General features: G+C 41.3%; 1 protein-coding gene across 1 annotated transcript; it reads right to left on the reverse strand.

Moving 5' to 3' along the window:
- Positions 1-258: 258 nt before the first annotated feature.
- LOC142216767 (olfactory receptor 2H1-like) lies at positions 259-12,799 on the reverse strand. Its single transcript, XM_075284800.1, has 4 exons — positions 12,274-12,799; positions 11,291-11,398; positions 766-885; positions 259-281 (listed from the first exon to the last, which is right to left on the reverse strand). The coding sequence occupies exons 1-4, from the start codon at positions 12,797-12,799 to the stop codon at positions 259-261; spliced, it is 777 nt and encodes a 258-aa protein (XP_075140901.1).
- Between the last annotated feature and the right edge of the window lie 6,071 nt (positions 12,800-18,870).

Consider the following 18,870-nt stretch of genomic DNA (forward strand, 5'->3'; position numbering starts at 1 on the left):
ATGAGATTGTGCAGTTGAAGTAACATTCTGCAACAAATCTCCGGTGGAGAAGCATCAGATAGAAACATAGAAGACTAACAGCAGGTAAAGGCCACATGGTCCATTGAGTCTGCCCTTTAGGCTGTATTTCCACCCATTGTCATGACCTGAAACACAACTAAATGGAAGATGGTTGGAGATGTTGTACAGTCTCTTAATATCTGTAAGGGCACATTGAGATATATGATTGTACATTGATCAGAAATGATAAAGTATCTCTCATGACTTCAGTTCTATCCAATCTAAAGAAAAATAAAGAAAACTTATGTTTAATGGAGGGGACAGGAGACCAGGAACATGTGCAGGGCTCTAAGTTTATATAGAAGAAATTATTAGGTTATACACATTGGTGGTGACAGAGCATTCACTTTTTTATATGAAATGATGTGATTTCCTACTAGAGATCAGAAAATCAGCTTGAAATGAGCCATGTTCATCCTGAATATTCCAAATTGTTCAGTTTTTAGCTAAACCAAACAAATGGCTATTTGCTTTGTATGAGCAAAAATGGCTGTGATGCAAGAAAATGGCAGTACACTACTTCTGCTTTTGGTGGCACTGCTAGTAGCCACAGGATTGTTGTACTTTCTGAGAATGTTGATGAAAATTTTGATTATTTACCTGGTTCTACTAAGTCACAGGAGGATATTGCATCTGGGAGTGATGTGATCTTAAGTCAGGCTTCTGTGTGTGCTCCTCCCCCTGCTCCTACAAAACATAATTTACAGCAGGTCCTTTCTGGACTGTCAAGCATGTCTCCTTCACATTCTTGACTGACAAAGATCCCTGGTAGTGATGTGGCACCTGCTAAGAAATTTATTAAGTCTTCCTCCTTTTTTTGATGAGCTGGACAAGAACAGTTAGCATTATGAACAAGCAGAGGGGACATAAAGGAACACCATGTTGTTGGTGGTGGACGTAGTAGTGGCAGGGGGGGGGGGTGCCACTTCTAGTGGTAGTTTTTTTGGTACAAAGCTAGAGTAATATCTGTAGGTGGAAATTCTGAGGGTGTGCTTGGCTATGATGATATGTTAGAAAAAAGTGAGGAAAGATGAAAATGATGATGACATTGCCGATGATAAGTCACTTGCAGATAGGACCTGGTAATTGGGTCAGGGTGACAAGGTGACATCAGATGAAGTGGGTGTTGACAGTAGGGATAGTAGTGCCAGTCATTGTGCATGCCCATAATCCAAAAAGCCTGCCTGGGGAAGACCTTGTTTCTGCTCTTGCTTGTGACAGCAAGTACACACATCATCTCTCATGTGGAGAATTTTTTTTCATATTGCCTAAAAATAAATCCAAGGCAATGTTCAAGAATCAAGATCTGTCATGGCTGGAACAAAATCTCTACATATTCACATGAAAAGGCATCTCTCTCTTATTTGGAAAAATAGACTTGAACGTGGCACTGGCGGGGGAAAGTGAGCAAGGCTGTTCTCTTACTCTTTCCCGTGATCTTCCTGGTAGATTGGCCTCATGTACACATAGCATTATCATATGGTCTTTTTTATCAACATCATCACGCACTGTTTCTTCTCCTCCTTCACGCCAATGTTAACTATTTATAAGGGAATGTGTACCTGAGACAGTTTGTGCACAGCCCAGCCGCTGTCACCCCAGTTACCTTGGCATCACCAGCCTAACTGGGTATATTACTTCCCTATCTGTATTCCCACCTTCCTGATAGGAGACTACTGAATCCACAGATGATAATGTCTTGGCTCCACACAATAGTGTTTTCTCATTAACAGCTTAAGACCTGACTACTTTCATAAAAAAAATATTCTATGTCTGACAAAAGGTTGTCTAACCCTAAATGTTGTATTTATTGTGACACAACTTAAACTATTAAGAAGCATTACCTATTGAAGTGCGGTTATCTACTGTATAGTGCACCTATAGCCCAACAGATAACTCTGACCCCATGGAAATCTGGGCCAGTAGGTTAGAGCAGTGGAAGGAGCTGGCCCAGTTTGCCATGGGAATTGTCCAACCTCAAGTGTAATAGCGGAGAGGGTGTTCAGTATAGCTGGTAATGTTGTGACACCTAAAAGGTCAATATTGTCCACAGGTAGCCTGGAAAAAATGACTTTTATCAAAATAAATAGCACCACTAAGGCAGACATTCCTTGTGGCCTGATCCATCATGTTAGTCCCTGCCACTACACCACACATGTTGCCACAGCTACCATTTCCACAGACATGTCCTGTGGCTTGGTTCACCATCACACTCCACTATAGCACACTATATATATATATATATATATATATATATATATATATATATATATATATATACACACACACACGTCACAGGATAACTTTTTATGCCTTTTAAAAAAAACTAAAAAAAATTCTTCGTCACTTTTCAAATGACTCAAAGCCACCATTTTTTGTCTCCAAAAAACAATAAGCCCCATACAACGTATAAGCCAGGGGTGTTCACACTTTTTCAGCTTGCTAGCTACTTATAAAATGACCAAGTCAAAAGATCTACTACCCACTTTTTGTGGGCGGGGCCTGTGCTGCAACATTGTCAGATTGACATCAGATCCCGGAGAGGTAAGTAACATTGTTTATTATGTTCTCTCACTTCCCCTGGGGCTCTGATTATTATACTTGGGGGTCTGAAAAGATTCCCGAATATAATCATAGCGGTAGTGGGATTGCGGCCTGGCCGGGGCCTATTCACTACCACCCGCCGCGGCCTATAGTACAAGAGGAAGCGGGAGCGACACTGAACAGGCCCAGGGAGGTTGGTAAATAGGCCGCTACCTGCTGGGAATACTCTAGCAGGTAGCGGCCTATTATAAAACAAACAAACATAAAGTTCTCATCATACTTACCGACCGCGATGCTGCTGCTCCTCCCACTGCTGCCGCATCCTTTTCTCCTGGCAGACGTCTGTGTATTAGCGTAGGCAGCGTGATGACGCCGCCTACGCTGAAACGTAGACGTTTGAACCAGCGCAAGGAGAGCGGCAGCTCTCCTGCGCTGGTTCAAACAAAAAAAAAAGGAAAAAAAATAAATAAAAAATGTCACGCGATCGACCCATACTTCCTCTGCAATTGACCGGTAGATCGCGAACGACGTATTGGGCACCACTAAGCCATTGAAATAGGCTACTCTTTCTACAAAACCATTGCTTTTTTGCAATATAACCGCTATGTGGTCTAAAAAAACAACAGGCACACACCTTTCCCTAATAAATGGGTTATTTTTGGAGCATATCAAGGCTGAGGCCCCACGTTGCAGAAACGCAGCTTTTTTTGTTGCAGATTTTGCTGTGTTTTTTTAGCCAAAAATGGGAAATAGGCTCAAATATATATAAAGCTCTTATACTTCTACCTTTTGTTCAAACTAGTCCTAGATTTGGCTCAATAAAAAGCAGCAAAATCTGGAAAAAAATAAGCTGTGTTTCCATCTGATGACATATCAGTATATACAGTCCTATGAAAAAGTTTGGGCACCCCTATTAATCTTAATCATTTTTAGTTCTAAATATTTTGGTATTTGCAACAGCCATTTCAGTTTGATATATCTAATAACTGATGGACACAGTAATATTTCAGGATTGAAATGAGGTTTATTGTACTAACAGAAAATGTGCAATATGCATTAAACCAAAATTTGACCAGTGCAAAAGTATGGGCACCTCAACAGAAAAGTGACATTAATATTTAGTAGATCCTCCTTTTGCAAAGATAACAGCCTCTAGTCGCTTCCTGTAGCTTTTAATCAGTTCCTGGATAAAGGTATTTTGGACAAACAATTCAAGTTCAGTTAAGTTTGATGGTCGCCGAGCATGGACAGCCCGCTTCAAATCATCCCACAGATGTTCAATGATATTCAGGTCTGGGGACTGGGATGGCCATTCCAGAACATTGTAATTGTTCCTCTGCATGAATGCCTGAGGATTTGGAGCGGTGTTTTGGATCATTGTCTTGCTGAAATATCCATCCCCGGCGTAACTTCAACTTCGTCACTGATTCTTGAACATTATTCTCAAGAATCTGCTGATACTGAGTGGAATCCATGCGGCCCTCAACTTTAACAAGATTCCCGATGCCGGCATTGGCCACACAGCCCCAAAGCATGATGGAACTTCCACCAAATTTTACAGTGGGTAGCATGTGTTTTTCTTGGAATGCTGTTTTTTTTTGGACGCCATGCATAACGCCTTTTTGTATGACCAAACAACTCAATCTTTGTTTCAACAGTCCACAGGCTTGTCCAAATGTGCTTTTACATACCTAAGGGGGCTCTGTTTGTGGCGTGGTTGCAGAAACAGCTTCTTTCTCATCAATCTCCCATACAGCTTCTCCTTGTGCAAAGTGTGCTGTATTGTTGACCGATGCACAGTGACACCATCTGCAGCAAGATGATGCTGCAGCTCTTTGGAGGTGGTCTGTGGATTGTCCTTGACTGTTCTCACTATTCTTCTTCTCTGCCTTTCTGATATTTTTCTTGGCCTGCCACTTCTGGGCTTAACAAGAACTGTCCCTGTGGTCTTCCATTACCTTAATATGTTCCTCACAGTGGAAACTGACAGGTTAAATCTCTGAGACAACTTTTTGTATTCTGCCCATGAACAACTATGTTGAACAATCTTTGTTTTCAGATCATTTGAGAGCGGGCTGTCCATGTTCGGCGACCATCAAACTTAACTGAACTTGAATTGTTTTGTAAAGAGGAATGGTCCAAAATACCTTCATCCAGGATCCAGGAACTGATTAAAAGCTACAGGAAGCGACTAGAGGCTGTTATCTCTGCAAAAGGAGGATCTACTAAATATTAATGTCACTTTTCTGTTGAGGTGCCCATACTTTTGCACCGGTCAAATTTTGGTTTAATGCATATTGCACATTTTCTGTTAGTACAATAAACCTCATTTCAATCCTGAAATATTACTGTGTCCATCAGTTATTAGATATATCAAACTGAAATGGCTGCTGCAAACACCAAAATATTTAGAACTAAAAATGATTAAAATTAATAGGGGTGCCCAAACTTTTTCATAGGACTGTAGCAAAGATACAAAACCCAATATCTAACCTTACAGTATTGGAACAGATGAAGCTCCATAAGATCAGATAATTCCAAATTCTACTAAAAAACACATAATAATAACACATAGGGGCATACCTTAACGGCAACGTGTAAATCTCAGGCAAAGTAATGGGCTGCCTTATTATAAGGTCTCATCAGTCCTTGGAGGTCTCGGAGGTCTAGTCCCAAGAGCACAATTCATTATTCACTTCTGTGTCTGTTTGTTCAAATATGTTACCATAAAAACAACACTAATAATTCATCAGCCTGTAGGGAAATACACAAAGGAAAAAATCAACTCAAATTAAAAATGTTTTGGAAGAAGATAATGAGCCAAGAGAACAGATGGGGAACCACAAGGACCTTAACAGTGAAATTGGGGAGGACGTCAAAAATCAAAAGGATCAGAGATTTTTAACGTGATCACAGCCTGATAAGAAGAGTCCGGCAGATTGGCCAAACTACTAGACTGAAACCATAGTGGAGATGAGTGGAGGACTAGAATAAGAAATACCAGCCTTAGTGAATTCCCTCCACTATTACTTGTAAGGAGGGATAGAAAACTTATTACACAATACAATTATCCTGATAGTAGTTCTACTCGTTGTAGAGGAGACTTTTTATGTTATTTTACCTCCTGGACACCTAGAAATAAGATTACTCTCAATTAATGCTGAAAGTGTTCTATCAGGGAGACCGGACTTTGATGTCATTGACCTTGGAATGATTCAGACTCCCCCAATGTTCATACATAATGTGATGTCTCTTGGCTTCGACCACACAGCAGAGTTGGTAGGAATGTAACTATGCCCCCCTTTGGGCACAAATTAAAAAGTTGATTGCATCATAGTAGATACAATAGATGTCATGGATGGGTAGGTCCAACCTGTTAAAATTGCTTACTCTACCCAAAGTATTATATCTCTTCCAAATTCTCCTGATCTCGCTCCTCCCAGCTTTCTTCGCCCCACTATGACTCTTCTCCCAATTCGTTTGGCAAAACTCCCACTACAGAGCGGCCTATTGTACTCGAACTAGACCCAGAAAATCTGGTGGCATAGATGTTCCTGACCTAGATAGAAACCTATTTTCACATAAATAACTTTCCAAAGTTTTTGACTGGTTCTCCTGTCAAAAAACTATATGTGCTGGTGGAAGAGTCTAAAATTGGTCTTCCTGCTACTGCAACACTTTGGCTTAACGAAAAATCTGTCAAACCGCCACTATCCAATGGCTTCTTTTTTTTTTTTCTTTCTAAATGTAGATTGTGAGCCCCACATAGGGATCACTATGTAATAATAATATAATAATACATTTTATTTATATAGCGCCAACATATTCCGCAGCGCTGTACAATTTGTAGGGTTAAAATACAGACAGATACATTACAAAGAGAATCATTTCACACAATGGGACTGAGGGCCCTGCTCGCAAGAGCTTACAATCTATGAGGTAGAGGGGGTGACACAAGAGGTAGCAGGGGCGGCATTACTTATACAGGGGTCAGACACTTCTGTAATATAGGTGACTGTCATTACACAAACATAAAACTTTATGAGCCGTCACCAGTCGTGTCCTGTAACATGTGGATGGAGCTTGGACCTATAAAGTTATCGTGAGATGACATCATATCATGTGGGGTAATGTGGGAGCGGGGACAGAGGACGGTTAAGGGTTTACGTTAGACATTGTGATAGGCTTGTCTGAAAAGATGCGTCTTTAGTTTGCGTTTGAAACTGTAGAAATTGGGAGTTAATCTGATTGTCCGGGGTAGAGCATTCCAGAGAAGTGGTGCAGCTTGGGAGAAGTCTTGTATACGAGCGTGGGAAGTTCTGATAATAGAGGATGTAAGTGTTAGGTCATTGAGTGAGCGGAGAGCACGGGTTCGGCGGTAGACAGAGATGAGGGAGGAAATGTATGGAGGTGCGGCATTATGGAGAGCCTTGTGGATGAGTGTGATAACTTTATATTTTATTCTATATTGAATAGGCAGCCAATGTAGCGACTGGCACAGACCAGAGGCATCACTGTAGCATCTAGCCTGGTAGATGAGCCTGGCCGCTGCATTCAGAATAGATTGTAGAGGGGAGAGTTTAGTGAGGGGAAGATCGATTAGTAAGGAGTTACAGTAGTCAAGGCGAGAATGAATCAGAGAGACAATAAGTGTCTTTAGTGTATCTCTGGTAAGGAAAGGGCGTATTCTGGAGATGTTTTTGAGGTGGAGGTGACATGAACGTGCAAATGATTCAACATGAGGGGTGAAGGAAAGGTTTGCGTCAAACATAACCCCGAGGCAGCAGGCCTGCTGCCTAGGAGTTATAGTAAGGCCTGAGACTGCAATGGATATATCAGGGACAGATCTATTAGATGGTGGAAACAGTAGTAGTTCAGTCTTGGAGAGATTTAGTTTCAGATAGAGAGAGGACATGATATTTGAGACAGCAGAGAGACAGTAACTGGTGTTCTGTATGAGTGCAGGGGTGATGTCATGGGAAGATGTGTATAATTGGGTGTCATCAGCATAAAGATGGTACCTGAAGCCAAATCTGGCAATGGTTTGTCCAATGGGGGCTGTGTAGAGAGAGAAGAGCAGGGGGCCTAGGACCGAGCCCTGAGGAACCCCAACAGCAAGGGAAAGAGGGGAGGAAACAGAGCCCGCAAATGATACACTGAAGGTGCGGTCTGAGAGATAAGAGGAGAACCAGGAGAGCGCCGTGTCATTGAGACCAACTGAGCGGAGCCTATTGAGGAGGAGATGATGGTCAACAGTGTCAAAAGCTGCAGAGAGGTCCAGAAGAATAAGAAGAGAGAAGTCACCATTGGATTTAGCCATTAGGAGATCATTGGAGACTTTTGTGAGAGCCGTTTCAGTAGAGTGCAGAGCGCGAAAGCCAGATTGTAAGGGGTCAAGCAGAGAGTTAGCAGAGAGATAGCGGATTAAACGAGAATAGACCAGGCGTTCCAAGACTTTAGAGATGAAGGGGAGGTTAGAGACAGGTCGATAGTTAGCAGCACAGGATGGGTCCAGGGAGGGTTTTTTCAATAGCGGGGTTATAACAGCATGCTTGAAGGAGGATGGGAAGATTCCAGAAGAGAGAGAGGTTAAATATTTTAGTAAGGTAAGTAGTGACAGCAGGTGACAGAGATTGGAGAAGGTGTGAGGGGAAGGGGTCACTGCTGCAGGTTGTAGGGCGAGATGAAGAAAGTAGTTGGGAGACTTCCTCTTCTGTAACAGGTTCAAAAGATGAGAATGGACAGTCTGAAGTGCGGTTGGTGAGGGGATCCTTGCTATGGTAGGTGGTGGGATCAATGCCACCTGCGGCTTGGGCAGTGATTTCCTGACGGATCTTATCAATTTTAGCATGGAAATACGTGGCCAGGTCATCAGCACTAAGGTCTGTGAATGGCGTCTGCACCTTGGGTGTGAGTAAGGAGTGAAAAGTTTCAAAAAGCCTTTTAGGATTGCTGGAGAGAGAAGAGATGAGGGCAGTGAAATAGTCTTGCTTGGCGAGGTGAAGGGCAGAACTATATGTTTTAAGCATAAACTTGAAGTGGAGGAAATCTGCAGGTGAGCGTGATGTACATTTTTCCCTATCAGTATGTCTTTTTTGGAATATGGGATGGAAATCCATGCAAACACAGGGAGAACATACAAACTCCTTGCAGATGGTTTTTTGCCCCTGGCGGGATTTGAACACCAGGATCCAGCGCTGCAGTGCTAACCACTGAGTCACCGTGTGGCCCCTAGCCAATGGCTTCTTGACATCAGATCTATACAGCTCATAGCCATGGGTTAGTCAGCTGCTTCCCATTTTGACACGCCTGTCACCCCTTAAGTCTTGAACCCACTGTACATGACACATCTTGGCTGGAAAAACTATTCCTCTGAAGGTAAAAGCTTAAAAAACCTTTGACGTGTGGCAACTTTTTGCATGAACTTGGAAAATTGTCCTTCCGCCTTCTTTCTTAAGGTCTGGGAGACTGATCTTCAAATTTCCTTATCACCAAAGGAGATAATATTTAAAAACTTTCTACGACCATCCCATTGTGTTCTATTGCAGGAGTTCACATATAAATTGACCACGAGATGGTGCAAAAGACCCATCTTGCTCCATAAGTAATCTACTGATGCATCGCAATCATGCTGGCGCGACGGGTGGGATTGCGTTAAAATTAAGCCCTATTGGATATGAGTCCAGCAGATCCTTAACCACATTTGTGGCCAATCAATTACACTTTCCCCTACTGGTATTTTCCTGCACCTTTGGCCCACCTTACCTCCTAGATTTCCAAAGCAACTTTGGCTTCAATTGCTATCTGCAGCCAAAGCCCCTTATACTGGGCCTCAGAATCTCCTCCCCAAAATTCCCATTTACTAAGGAAGATTTCCTAGATTGCACAGATGGGCCCTTACAAGCCTAAGGGATAGGCATGTAACGGCAAACATCGGCTCTGATATCAGGTCGCCCCAACAAACATTTCTGAGTAGTCCACATACGGGGACTTTTCCATGCCTGAGTTGTCATCAGTGCTCAAATGTGCTGAGAGGGGTTAGGGTATATCACCCACACAATGGTCAGAGTTTTCCCATCCAAGGTTGCCATTCATGTAATTCGAACTTTGTGGTATATCTGACCAAGTGCCTGAGCGGTTTCGCATATGTTGGGGAGACAACCCAGCGTTTGTGAGACCGCATCAAACAGCACGCGCTGCCCCTTGCCCTGTCTTTTTCCAGTCATTTTACTGTACACTGCTTTCTGACATTGTGCTTTTTTTTTCTTTTTTTTTTTTTTTTTTTTGCTGTTTTAAGGACAGTATGGTGATTTTGTGGTTAGCACTGATGCCTTGAAGTAACGTAGTACTAGGTTTGAATCCAGGAACATCTGCAAGGACTTAGTATGTTCTTCCAGTGTTTGTGTGGGTTTCCTATGGGTACTGATAAGGAATTTAGATTGTAAGCTCTACATATGTATGGTCCAGGGAGAATGTTGAATTAGCTGCAGCCTAGGTGTGGATCATAGGCTTGTTACTAGGCCACAAAAGACGGCAGAGCCTGCATTTCAGAGCAGATCCTGGGAGGAGAGGAAGTGCCTGGGTTTGTCTTGAAACACAGAGTCTGGTGAGACGACACCATGCTATTTTGTTTTGCTCATGTGGTTGGTATTAAGCCACATGTATAGTTAGTTTTTGTTATTGTTTAGTTATTCACTCAAACGAGCAAAGTTTTGTTTTGCCTTTTGCCTGAAGTTAAGGCTGTATTTTATTTTGTTTATCCTATGCCTGACGTAAAGGATAATGTATTTTGCTGTTTTTTTTGTTGTTTTTTTTAAATAGACCAGTTTTTGCTGCAAGATTTGTGTCCCTGTCTCTGGCTGTTTGGGTCTGCACTACTGCTGTACCAAGCTACCTTCCCCATATATGGTGGAGGATGCGGGCAGTCCAAATTAAACAGTCTTAAAGAGATGGGTGAGGAAATAAAACAATGGAGGGTTGCGCTTCCTGTGGGTGCAACCAAATTATTAGTAGTGGTATAGTAAGTCCCTGATCCTTCCTCTGGATCAAATGGACAACACTTTTCGTTGATGGAGAGGGTGGAAGACAAGGGGCAACCGGATCGTCGCTCTGGTGGAGGGGTCGCAACCACATAAATGACAGGCATTCTAGCAGAATAGGCTGTGTGACAGCAGCAATAGGAAACAGTAGAATCCAATGTGTTCTACCAAAAACCCGGATTGGGTGCATGCTCCCTCAAGGACGGCAATCGAGACCAAAATGATGAAGAAAATGTTTTATTGAAGTGTTATGCATTTTGGAATTTTTTGTATTTTAAAACACTACCCCTTTATCAGATCTATGTAGTTGATGCTATGAGGCATATGGACTGGTGAATACAGCAGATGAGTTCGGAAGGGAAATAAAATGAAAAATAAACAAACGAAAATGAAAATAAAACTACTAAATAAAAATTAAAAATAAAGTAAATTTAAAAATAAAAACAAACATAAAAAATAAAATGAAGTGAAAAATAACCAACCACTTAAAAAAGGATATGATTTAGTACGGCCCGTTGGAGATGTTCATGAGTAGAGTTCCTAACGGACCTCAGGAGAAGACAGAAACAGAATTAGTGATGTTTTAAAAAAAAAACAAACATGACAAAATCAAATGAAGGCATTCACATCATTGTCCCTGTTCATACCCCTGGGTTCCAAGGTCTGCAATTTGTGAATCCAAAATGCTTCACGTTTCTTAAGGATCAAGGTATGGTTCCTCCCAGGTCTGGATAATTTTCGATCTGTTCCAACACCTGGAACCGTAGTTGTGAGACACTATGACCCAAGCGGTGCTCAAAATGTGCTGGGATGGGCAATAGCAAATTTTTGCACCGCACATTCGATTTGTGCTGATTGATGTGGTATTGCACACGCTGGGTTGTCTCCCCAATGTATGTGAGACCACATGGGCACTTGATCAGATATACTACAAAGTTGGAATTACATGTGTGGTAACCCCGGGTGGGTGGGGTCTGACCATTGTGTGGGTGATATTCCCTATCCCCTCTCAGCACATTCGAGTACTGATGACAAGTTTGGCAGGGAAAAGTCCCCGTATGTAGACTACTCAGAAATGTTTGTTGGGGCACCCTGATATCAGAGACAATGCTTGCCCTTACAAGCCTATCCCTTAGGTTCTGGGGCATTAATAACAGGGACTGGTTACAGGCTTCCTCCACCCTGATTTCCCAAAACTCTGCTGGTTAGAGGCTTTTCAAAATCAATGCTGGTGCCAACCTCAACTCACTACAAGGGCCAAATTCACTGCTGGTGCAAGGCTCTCCTCACTCCAAGTACCCAATACAATGCTGGTGACAGGCTCTCCTCACTCCAAGGGCCAAATACATGTTTCAAGGTGTTTTTACATTGTCTGAGAGGTGGTATTGAGTGTGTAAAGTGTGTAGTTGTTAGGCTGTGATGTTGGGGTAATAGAGGGTCTTGGCTGTGTTAGTTGCCCCCAGACATGCTTCCCTGCTGTCCCAGTTGTATTCCAGAGGTGTTGGCATCATATTCTGTGGTGTCATAGTGGACTTGGTGACCCTCGAGAGACGGATTTGGGTTTCCCCCTTAACGAGTATATGTTCCCCATAGACTATAATGGGATTCGAAACCCGTTCGAACCTCGAACATTTTAGTGTTCTACAATACGACAGAGTGAATATCAGAAAACATTCTATGATTGCATGACTAATTGCAAAAACTGAGATACAAAGTGTTAATTGATAACAAAGTCTCACAGTCATCACCGACATGTATCTGAGCGGGTGACATATGGCCATGTAGCGGTCAAAGGCCATCACTGTGAGTAAAGTACATTCACAGGCCGCGGCCACTGCAAAGATAAACAACTGCGTGGTACAACCAATGAAGGAGATGGACCTCCTAGACCAGAAGAAGCTTTGGAGAGCCTTAGGAACTGTAGAACTGATGGTTAACAGCTCATTAAATGACAAAATTCTTAAGAAAAAATACATAGGAGAGTGGAGTGGAGGACTGAGAGTGACGGCCAATATGATGAGACCATTACCAATCCATGAGAGAAGGTAAGAAAGGAGAAAGAATATGAAGAGCGAAGTCTGAGCTGTAAGAGACAAATCTGAGAACCCAAGAAAGAAGAACATTGTGCCATTACTGAAGGTTTCACTGCTCTTCATCTTATTTTTGGTGACTGCATTCTATATTAGGAATAGATTTCTGTAGGATTCTGACAATTTGTTGTTCAGATTATAGTATTTGATTCTCTTCTTGCAGCTGGTTTTAGATGCTGGTGGAAAGTTGGTTAGAAGATTGATCAGATGCAGTAGAATTCTTCAAGAAACAGTTTGGAGAAAACTCAGATTTCTTATCCTGATGTCAATGCCTAAAAAGTAATTTGTGAAAGATAGTTGGGTACATATTCTAATGCATTACATGTACATACTTGGATATACAGTCATGGCCAAAAGTTTTAAGAATGATACAAATATTAATTTTTACAAAGTCTACTGCTTCAGTTTTTCTAATGACAATTTGCATATACTCCAGAATGTTATAAAGAGTGATCAGCTTAACAGCAATTACTTGCAAAGTCAATATTTGCCTAGTAAATTAACTTTATCCCCCAAAACACATTTCAACATCATTGCAGCCCTGCCTTAAAAGGACCAGCTAACATCGTTTCAGTGATTGCTCCATTAACACAGGTGTGGGTGTTGATGAGGACAGGGCTGGAGATCAATCTGTCATGATTAAGTAAGAATGACACCACTGGACACTTTAAAAGGAGGCTGGTGCTTGGCATCATTGTTTCTCTTCTGTTAACCATGGTTATCTCTAAAGAAACACGTGCAGTCATCATTGCACTGCACAAAAATGGCCTAACAGGGAAGAGTATCGCAGCTAGAAAGATTGCACCTCAGTCAACAATCTATCGCATCATCAAGAACCTCAAGGAGAGAGGTTCCATTGTTGGCAAAAAGGCTCCAGGGCGCCCAAGAAAGACCAGCAAGCGCCAGGACCGTCTCTTAAAAGTGTTTCAGCTGCGGGTTCGGGCTACCAGCAGTGCAGAGCTTGCTCAGGAATGGCAGCAGGCAGGTGTGAGTGCATCTGCACGCACTGTGAGGCGGAGACTCTTGGAGCAAGGCCTGGTCTCAAGGAGGGCAGGAAAGAAGCCACTTCTCTCCAGAAAAAACATCAGGGACAGACTGATATTCTGCAAAAAGTACAGGGAGTGGACTGCTGAGGACTGGGGTAAAGTCATTTTCTCTGATGAATCCCCTTTTTGATTGTTTGGGACATCTGGAAAACAGCTTATTCGGAGAAGACGAGGTGGGCGCTACCACCAGTCTTGTCTCATGCCAACTGTAAAGCATCCTGAAACCATTCATGTGTGGGGTTGCTTCTCAGCCAAGGGAATCGGCTCTCACAGTCTTGCCTAAAAACACAGCCATGAATAAAGAATGGTACCAGAATGTCCTCCGAGATCAACTTCTCCCAACCGTCCAATCGCAGTTTGGTGATCAACAATGCCTTTTCCAGCATGATGGAGCACCTTGCCATAAAGCAAAGGTGATAACTAAATGGCTCAGGGAACAAAACATAGAGATTTTGGGTCCATGGCCTGGAAACTCCCCAGATCTTAATCCCATTGAGAACTTGTGGTCAATCATCAAGAGACGGGTGGACAAACAAAAACCTACAAATTCTGACAAAATGCAAGCATTGATTGTGCAAGAATGGACTGCTATCAGTCAGGATTTGGTCCAGAAGTTGATTGAGAGCATGCCAGGGAGAATTGCAGAGGTCCTGAAGAAGAAGGGTCAACACTGCAAATATTGACTTGCTGTATTAACTCATTCTAACTGTCAATATAAGCTTTTGTTACTCAAAAAACATCTGACAAACACACATAAAATCCAGAGGGCAGCAGATCATGTGAAAATATAAGATTTGTGTCATTCTCAAAACTTTTGGCCATGACTGTAATACTGATATAGTATCAGTAATGGTGACTGATGCCTGGTAATATATGGAATAGACTCCCAATGTGGGTGGAAGCTTCACTATATCTGGAATGTACTTGATGCTGACAATTTAAAAAAAACCTGCTGACATCTACTATTTTTTGGATGAAGTACTACTGCTGGACCTGCTTTTATAGCACTCACGTCCACATTTTTATTAGATCCTGTCCCCACAATGAGAAGACATTGAAAGTCAGAAATAAGCAAGCAACTCCAAATCTTCATTACACAATGCACCATTATTACACAACAACTATTACAGTGCACTTCATTGTGCGTATCTAAGTCAGTGATTCTCCAGAACTCTTATGTGGACCCTGAGCGTCACATAGGTCATGGTGGGCAGCATGAGACCTCTCTATGGATCAAAGTTTTTTCTGATCTCCCTCTCATGACAACAGGGGAGTTACACCAGATCTTACAAACAATGAAGGCATGGAAACAGATGAATGTGGTAAGTCTATATTGACATGAGTCAACAGATGGACGGAAGGAGTAATGTTGAGCGCTGTTCACATTCGCAACACTGTCATTTTTAGAATGCCACTTACTCACAGATTTTCTGGAAGTTCAGTAGCATTGGTGAGGGGATGATTATATTTTAGTCTGTGATCTTGCACACTGCTAAACGCTCAATCCTAGTTATGAATCCTTTCTAAAAGCAACATGATCTCCTGGCTCGGTACTTGTGACTATATGTGGCAAGGTGTGAATTGTAGGCTTTTGTTAGCATGGGACTGAATATAACAACACTCTACATTAGGTTAGAAATTCTACATAGAACCCACTGTCATCTGCTTAGTGAATGAGATGAAATGGTATGAATGTTTGTAGTTGGTTCACCAATGCAAACACCAAAAAATTGCAGCAGCATTTTGCTAGTGCCAGGAGCATCACTGCTATACCTACTGTATATACAAATACATGAAAATAAGGTTCTTTGTAACTGAAAAGTCTTCTAATATTGCTTGCAATAAATGTGACGCACCCTGGGATTCACCTCAGACACGACTGAGTAGAGTCAAAGAAAATAAATATGTTGCATTATTATATAGTCTTCTCAGCCCTCGGAGGCCTAGTCCCAGGATTACAAATCATAATTCACTTCTGTGTCCTCTGTTCTATTAATTGTCAAATGTATTACCTTAACAATACTACTAAGAATTCATGACCTGTAGGGAAATACACACAAAAAAAAAAAAAAAAAAAAAAACAGAAGCTCAAAGCAAAAATGTCTTGGAAGAACATAATGTCTAATGAGAACCCAAGTAACTTGAAATCACAAATCGAAGGGTCAAAAAGTTTTCAAAAACATGTTGTGATCGCTGGCTCATGTGTACTTATGGACAAATAAAAAAAAAAGTGCAAACAAATTTAATAAAGTGTGTGAAATAAAGCCCCCAAAATACCTTTTCCGATCTCAAATGAGTTGTATAAAATTTGATATATATATATATATATATATATATATATATATATATATATATATATATATCTCTCTCTCTATCTCAAACACACAATACATATTTGGTATTGCTGCATCCCTAATAACCTGTACAATAAAACTGAAACATTATTTAAACTACACGGTGAAAGTTGGGGGGGGGGGGAACCCACAGGAAGTAATACATGTATGACACTGGTGTACCCAGGATAATGTACTTAATGTCATATTTGAGTATAAACAGCTGTTTGGCATAGAAGGGAAGGCTCGCTATTTTGGTTTTTGGAACAGACTTACACGGTTTGGTTTTTGGATGCCTTTACACTTTTGCAGAGCCCCGAAATGCCAATTACCATATATACTTGAGTATAAGCCGACCCGAATATAAGCAGAGGCCCCTAATTTTACCACAAAAAAAAAAAAAAAAAAACTGTGAAAACTTATTGACTCGAGTATAAGCCTAGGGGGTGAAATCCACCATTGCAGATAAAAAGTCTGGTCATGTGCATTGCAGCTTAGTAACTCCATGTGCCTCATAGTAATAACAGTTAACCCAATCATGCCCCTCACATTAACCCCGTGTGCCTCACATAAGAGCGATGCTAGGTTCACACCTACGTTCTGCTCTCCGTTCTGTGGTTTCCGTCTTCTGCATGGCAGAAGACGGAAACCACAGACCGGGTCCGGCTGTGAGCGTTTTATGCTCTCCGCTGCAAAACCGTTTTTTTTTAATCCGGACACAGAGTACTGCATGTCCGACTCTGTGCCCGGATTATAAAACCCAGTTTCGCGGCGGAGAGCATAAAACGCTCACCGCCGCTCACGGCCGGACATCTTTCTCACCCATTCAAATGAATAGGTGAGAGACTCCTGCAGGTTTCCGTCTCCTGCTCTGTTTTATGCAGGAAACGGAAAACTGCAGAACGGAGACCGGGCGCAGATGTGAACGAGCCCTTACTGATATGTGGGACATATGGAGGTAATAATCAGGTATCTTCATAATTAAGGTCCTTCATTAGTACCCTCATGTGTCTCACATACTAGTAACCCTTATATGGGGCACATAGGGGTTAATATGAGGGACATGATGGGGTTAACTGCTATTAATGTGAGGCAAATGGAATTACTGATACTAAATTAATAACCCCAAATGCCTGACAGTAATAGGCAGAGTAACTAGAGGAAGGTCCCTGTGTGTCACATTACTGTAGCTTCCTCTCCTCCATATAACAGACATCTTCCATAAGACACAATGAATCCCGGCCACTCATCTGCAGGGTAGATGTTAAATCCTAGTGTTGCTGACATCATGACCATGTGATCGGACTCTGGTGTGGGCGGAGCTACTAGAATTTAGACTCAACCTTATCTGCAGATTTTACATACCAGTGGCTACAGGACCTTTGATGACATCACAGTCACCTCATAACAAGCCAATCACAGAGCAGTAGCACTAAAGGACCTCCCCCTTCTAGATCCTTCCAGTCAGTTTTCTGTACTCCATGGACCCTGACTCGTGTATAAGCCGAGGAGAGCTTTTTCAGCATGAAAAATGTGCTGGAAAAGTCGGCTTATACTCGAGTATATATGGTAAGTTTATTTTATAATGCTGAATACACAAAACAATCAATCAATTAATGACAAGCCATTGGCATAAAATTAAGCTACGCAGATATAATTTCTGAACAATTCACCAGACACCCTCCCAATATGATGTAACAATTATATAAAACTATAATTCTGAGAATAATAAAATAGATTTCCTTAAGACATTATTCAAATTTACAAACCAAGGAAGGAATGTTGGGTGTATCACGTATCTTGTTTGAGCAAAACAAGGTTCATACAAGGGGGACCATTATGTTGCAATGTCACATAACCATACTAAATGGAATCAGAAACCTTGGGTCATATAGAATATTAGTAGATAGATAGATATAATCACTAGCAGGATGTTCAGGAATGATGAGTTAAAAGGAGGATTAAGCAGTATCGTTTAGATCATTGAATACTAGTGCACCTAATTTTGTATATCCAAATCTGCCCCTATGACTGACTACTTGTTCAAAATCAGAGTTGGTTTTGGTTTACTTTTATAAATAAAAATAGCAGCAACATGTTCATTGTATTCATCTATAATGGTTACGACAAAAAGATAAGTATCTAAATGGTAATTCCAATAAATCCATAAAAGGCCAGTGAAACAACCTATATCCAAATAACAGACAACAAACCAAAAGACGACATGATAAAAAATAACCTTTATTGATATTTCTGTTAAAACCATATAATAAATGGTATAAAACATATCCGCTACTTTGTAATCTAAGAATTACTTGACAGTCTGCACAAGTATAGCCAATAGAAAGGGTGGTATATTTTTGGATAATAGGGCTGGGATTAGAAGGTAGTTCCAATGGATTCACAAAAAGCAAATGAAACAACCAATATCCATATAACGGAACCTAACATCTTCTACCTGTAAGCTGGTGCCTTATGAAAGTTGAGTTTATAGGCTGTAATAAAATTCCTATATAATGCATTATAAATTACATAAAGGCCAGATTCTATGCACAGCATTTATGTACAGTTAATTCAATTGTTTTCTTGCATTATGACATTCGTTACAGCTTGTATATGTACTGTCCTCTACTGCTTCCCTAGGCTGACCCCTGTTCTAACAATCCTTGCCCCTGGAATTTCAGCCCATCTTCTAAATTCCATGCAATGGTTACATATTTTGCATTAATTCTGTATTATATAAAAGGTAGACTTGGCA

Source organism: Leptodactylus fuscus, chromosome 8, assembly GCF_031893055.1.
Source record: "Leptodactylus fuscus isolate aLepFus1 chromosome 8, aLepFus1.hap2, whole genome shotgun sequence".
Taxonomy (NCBI): domain Eukaryota; kingdom Metazoa; phylum Chordata; class Amphibia; order Anura; family Leptodactylidae; genus Leptodactylus; species Leptodactylus fuscus.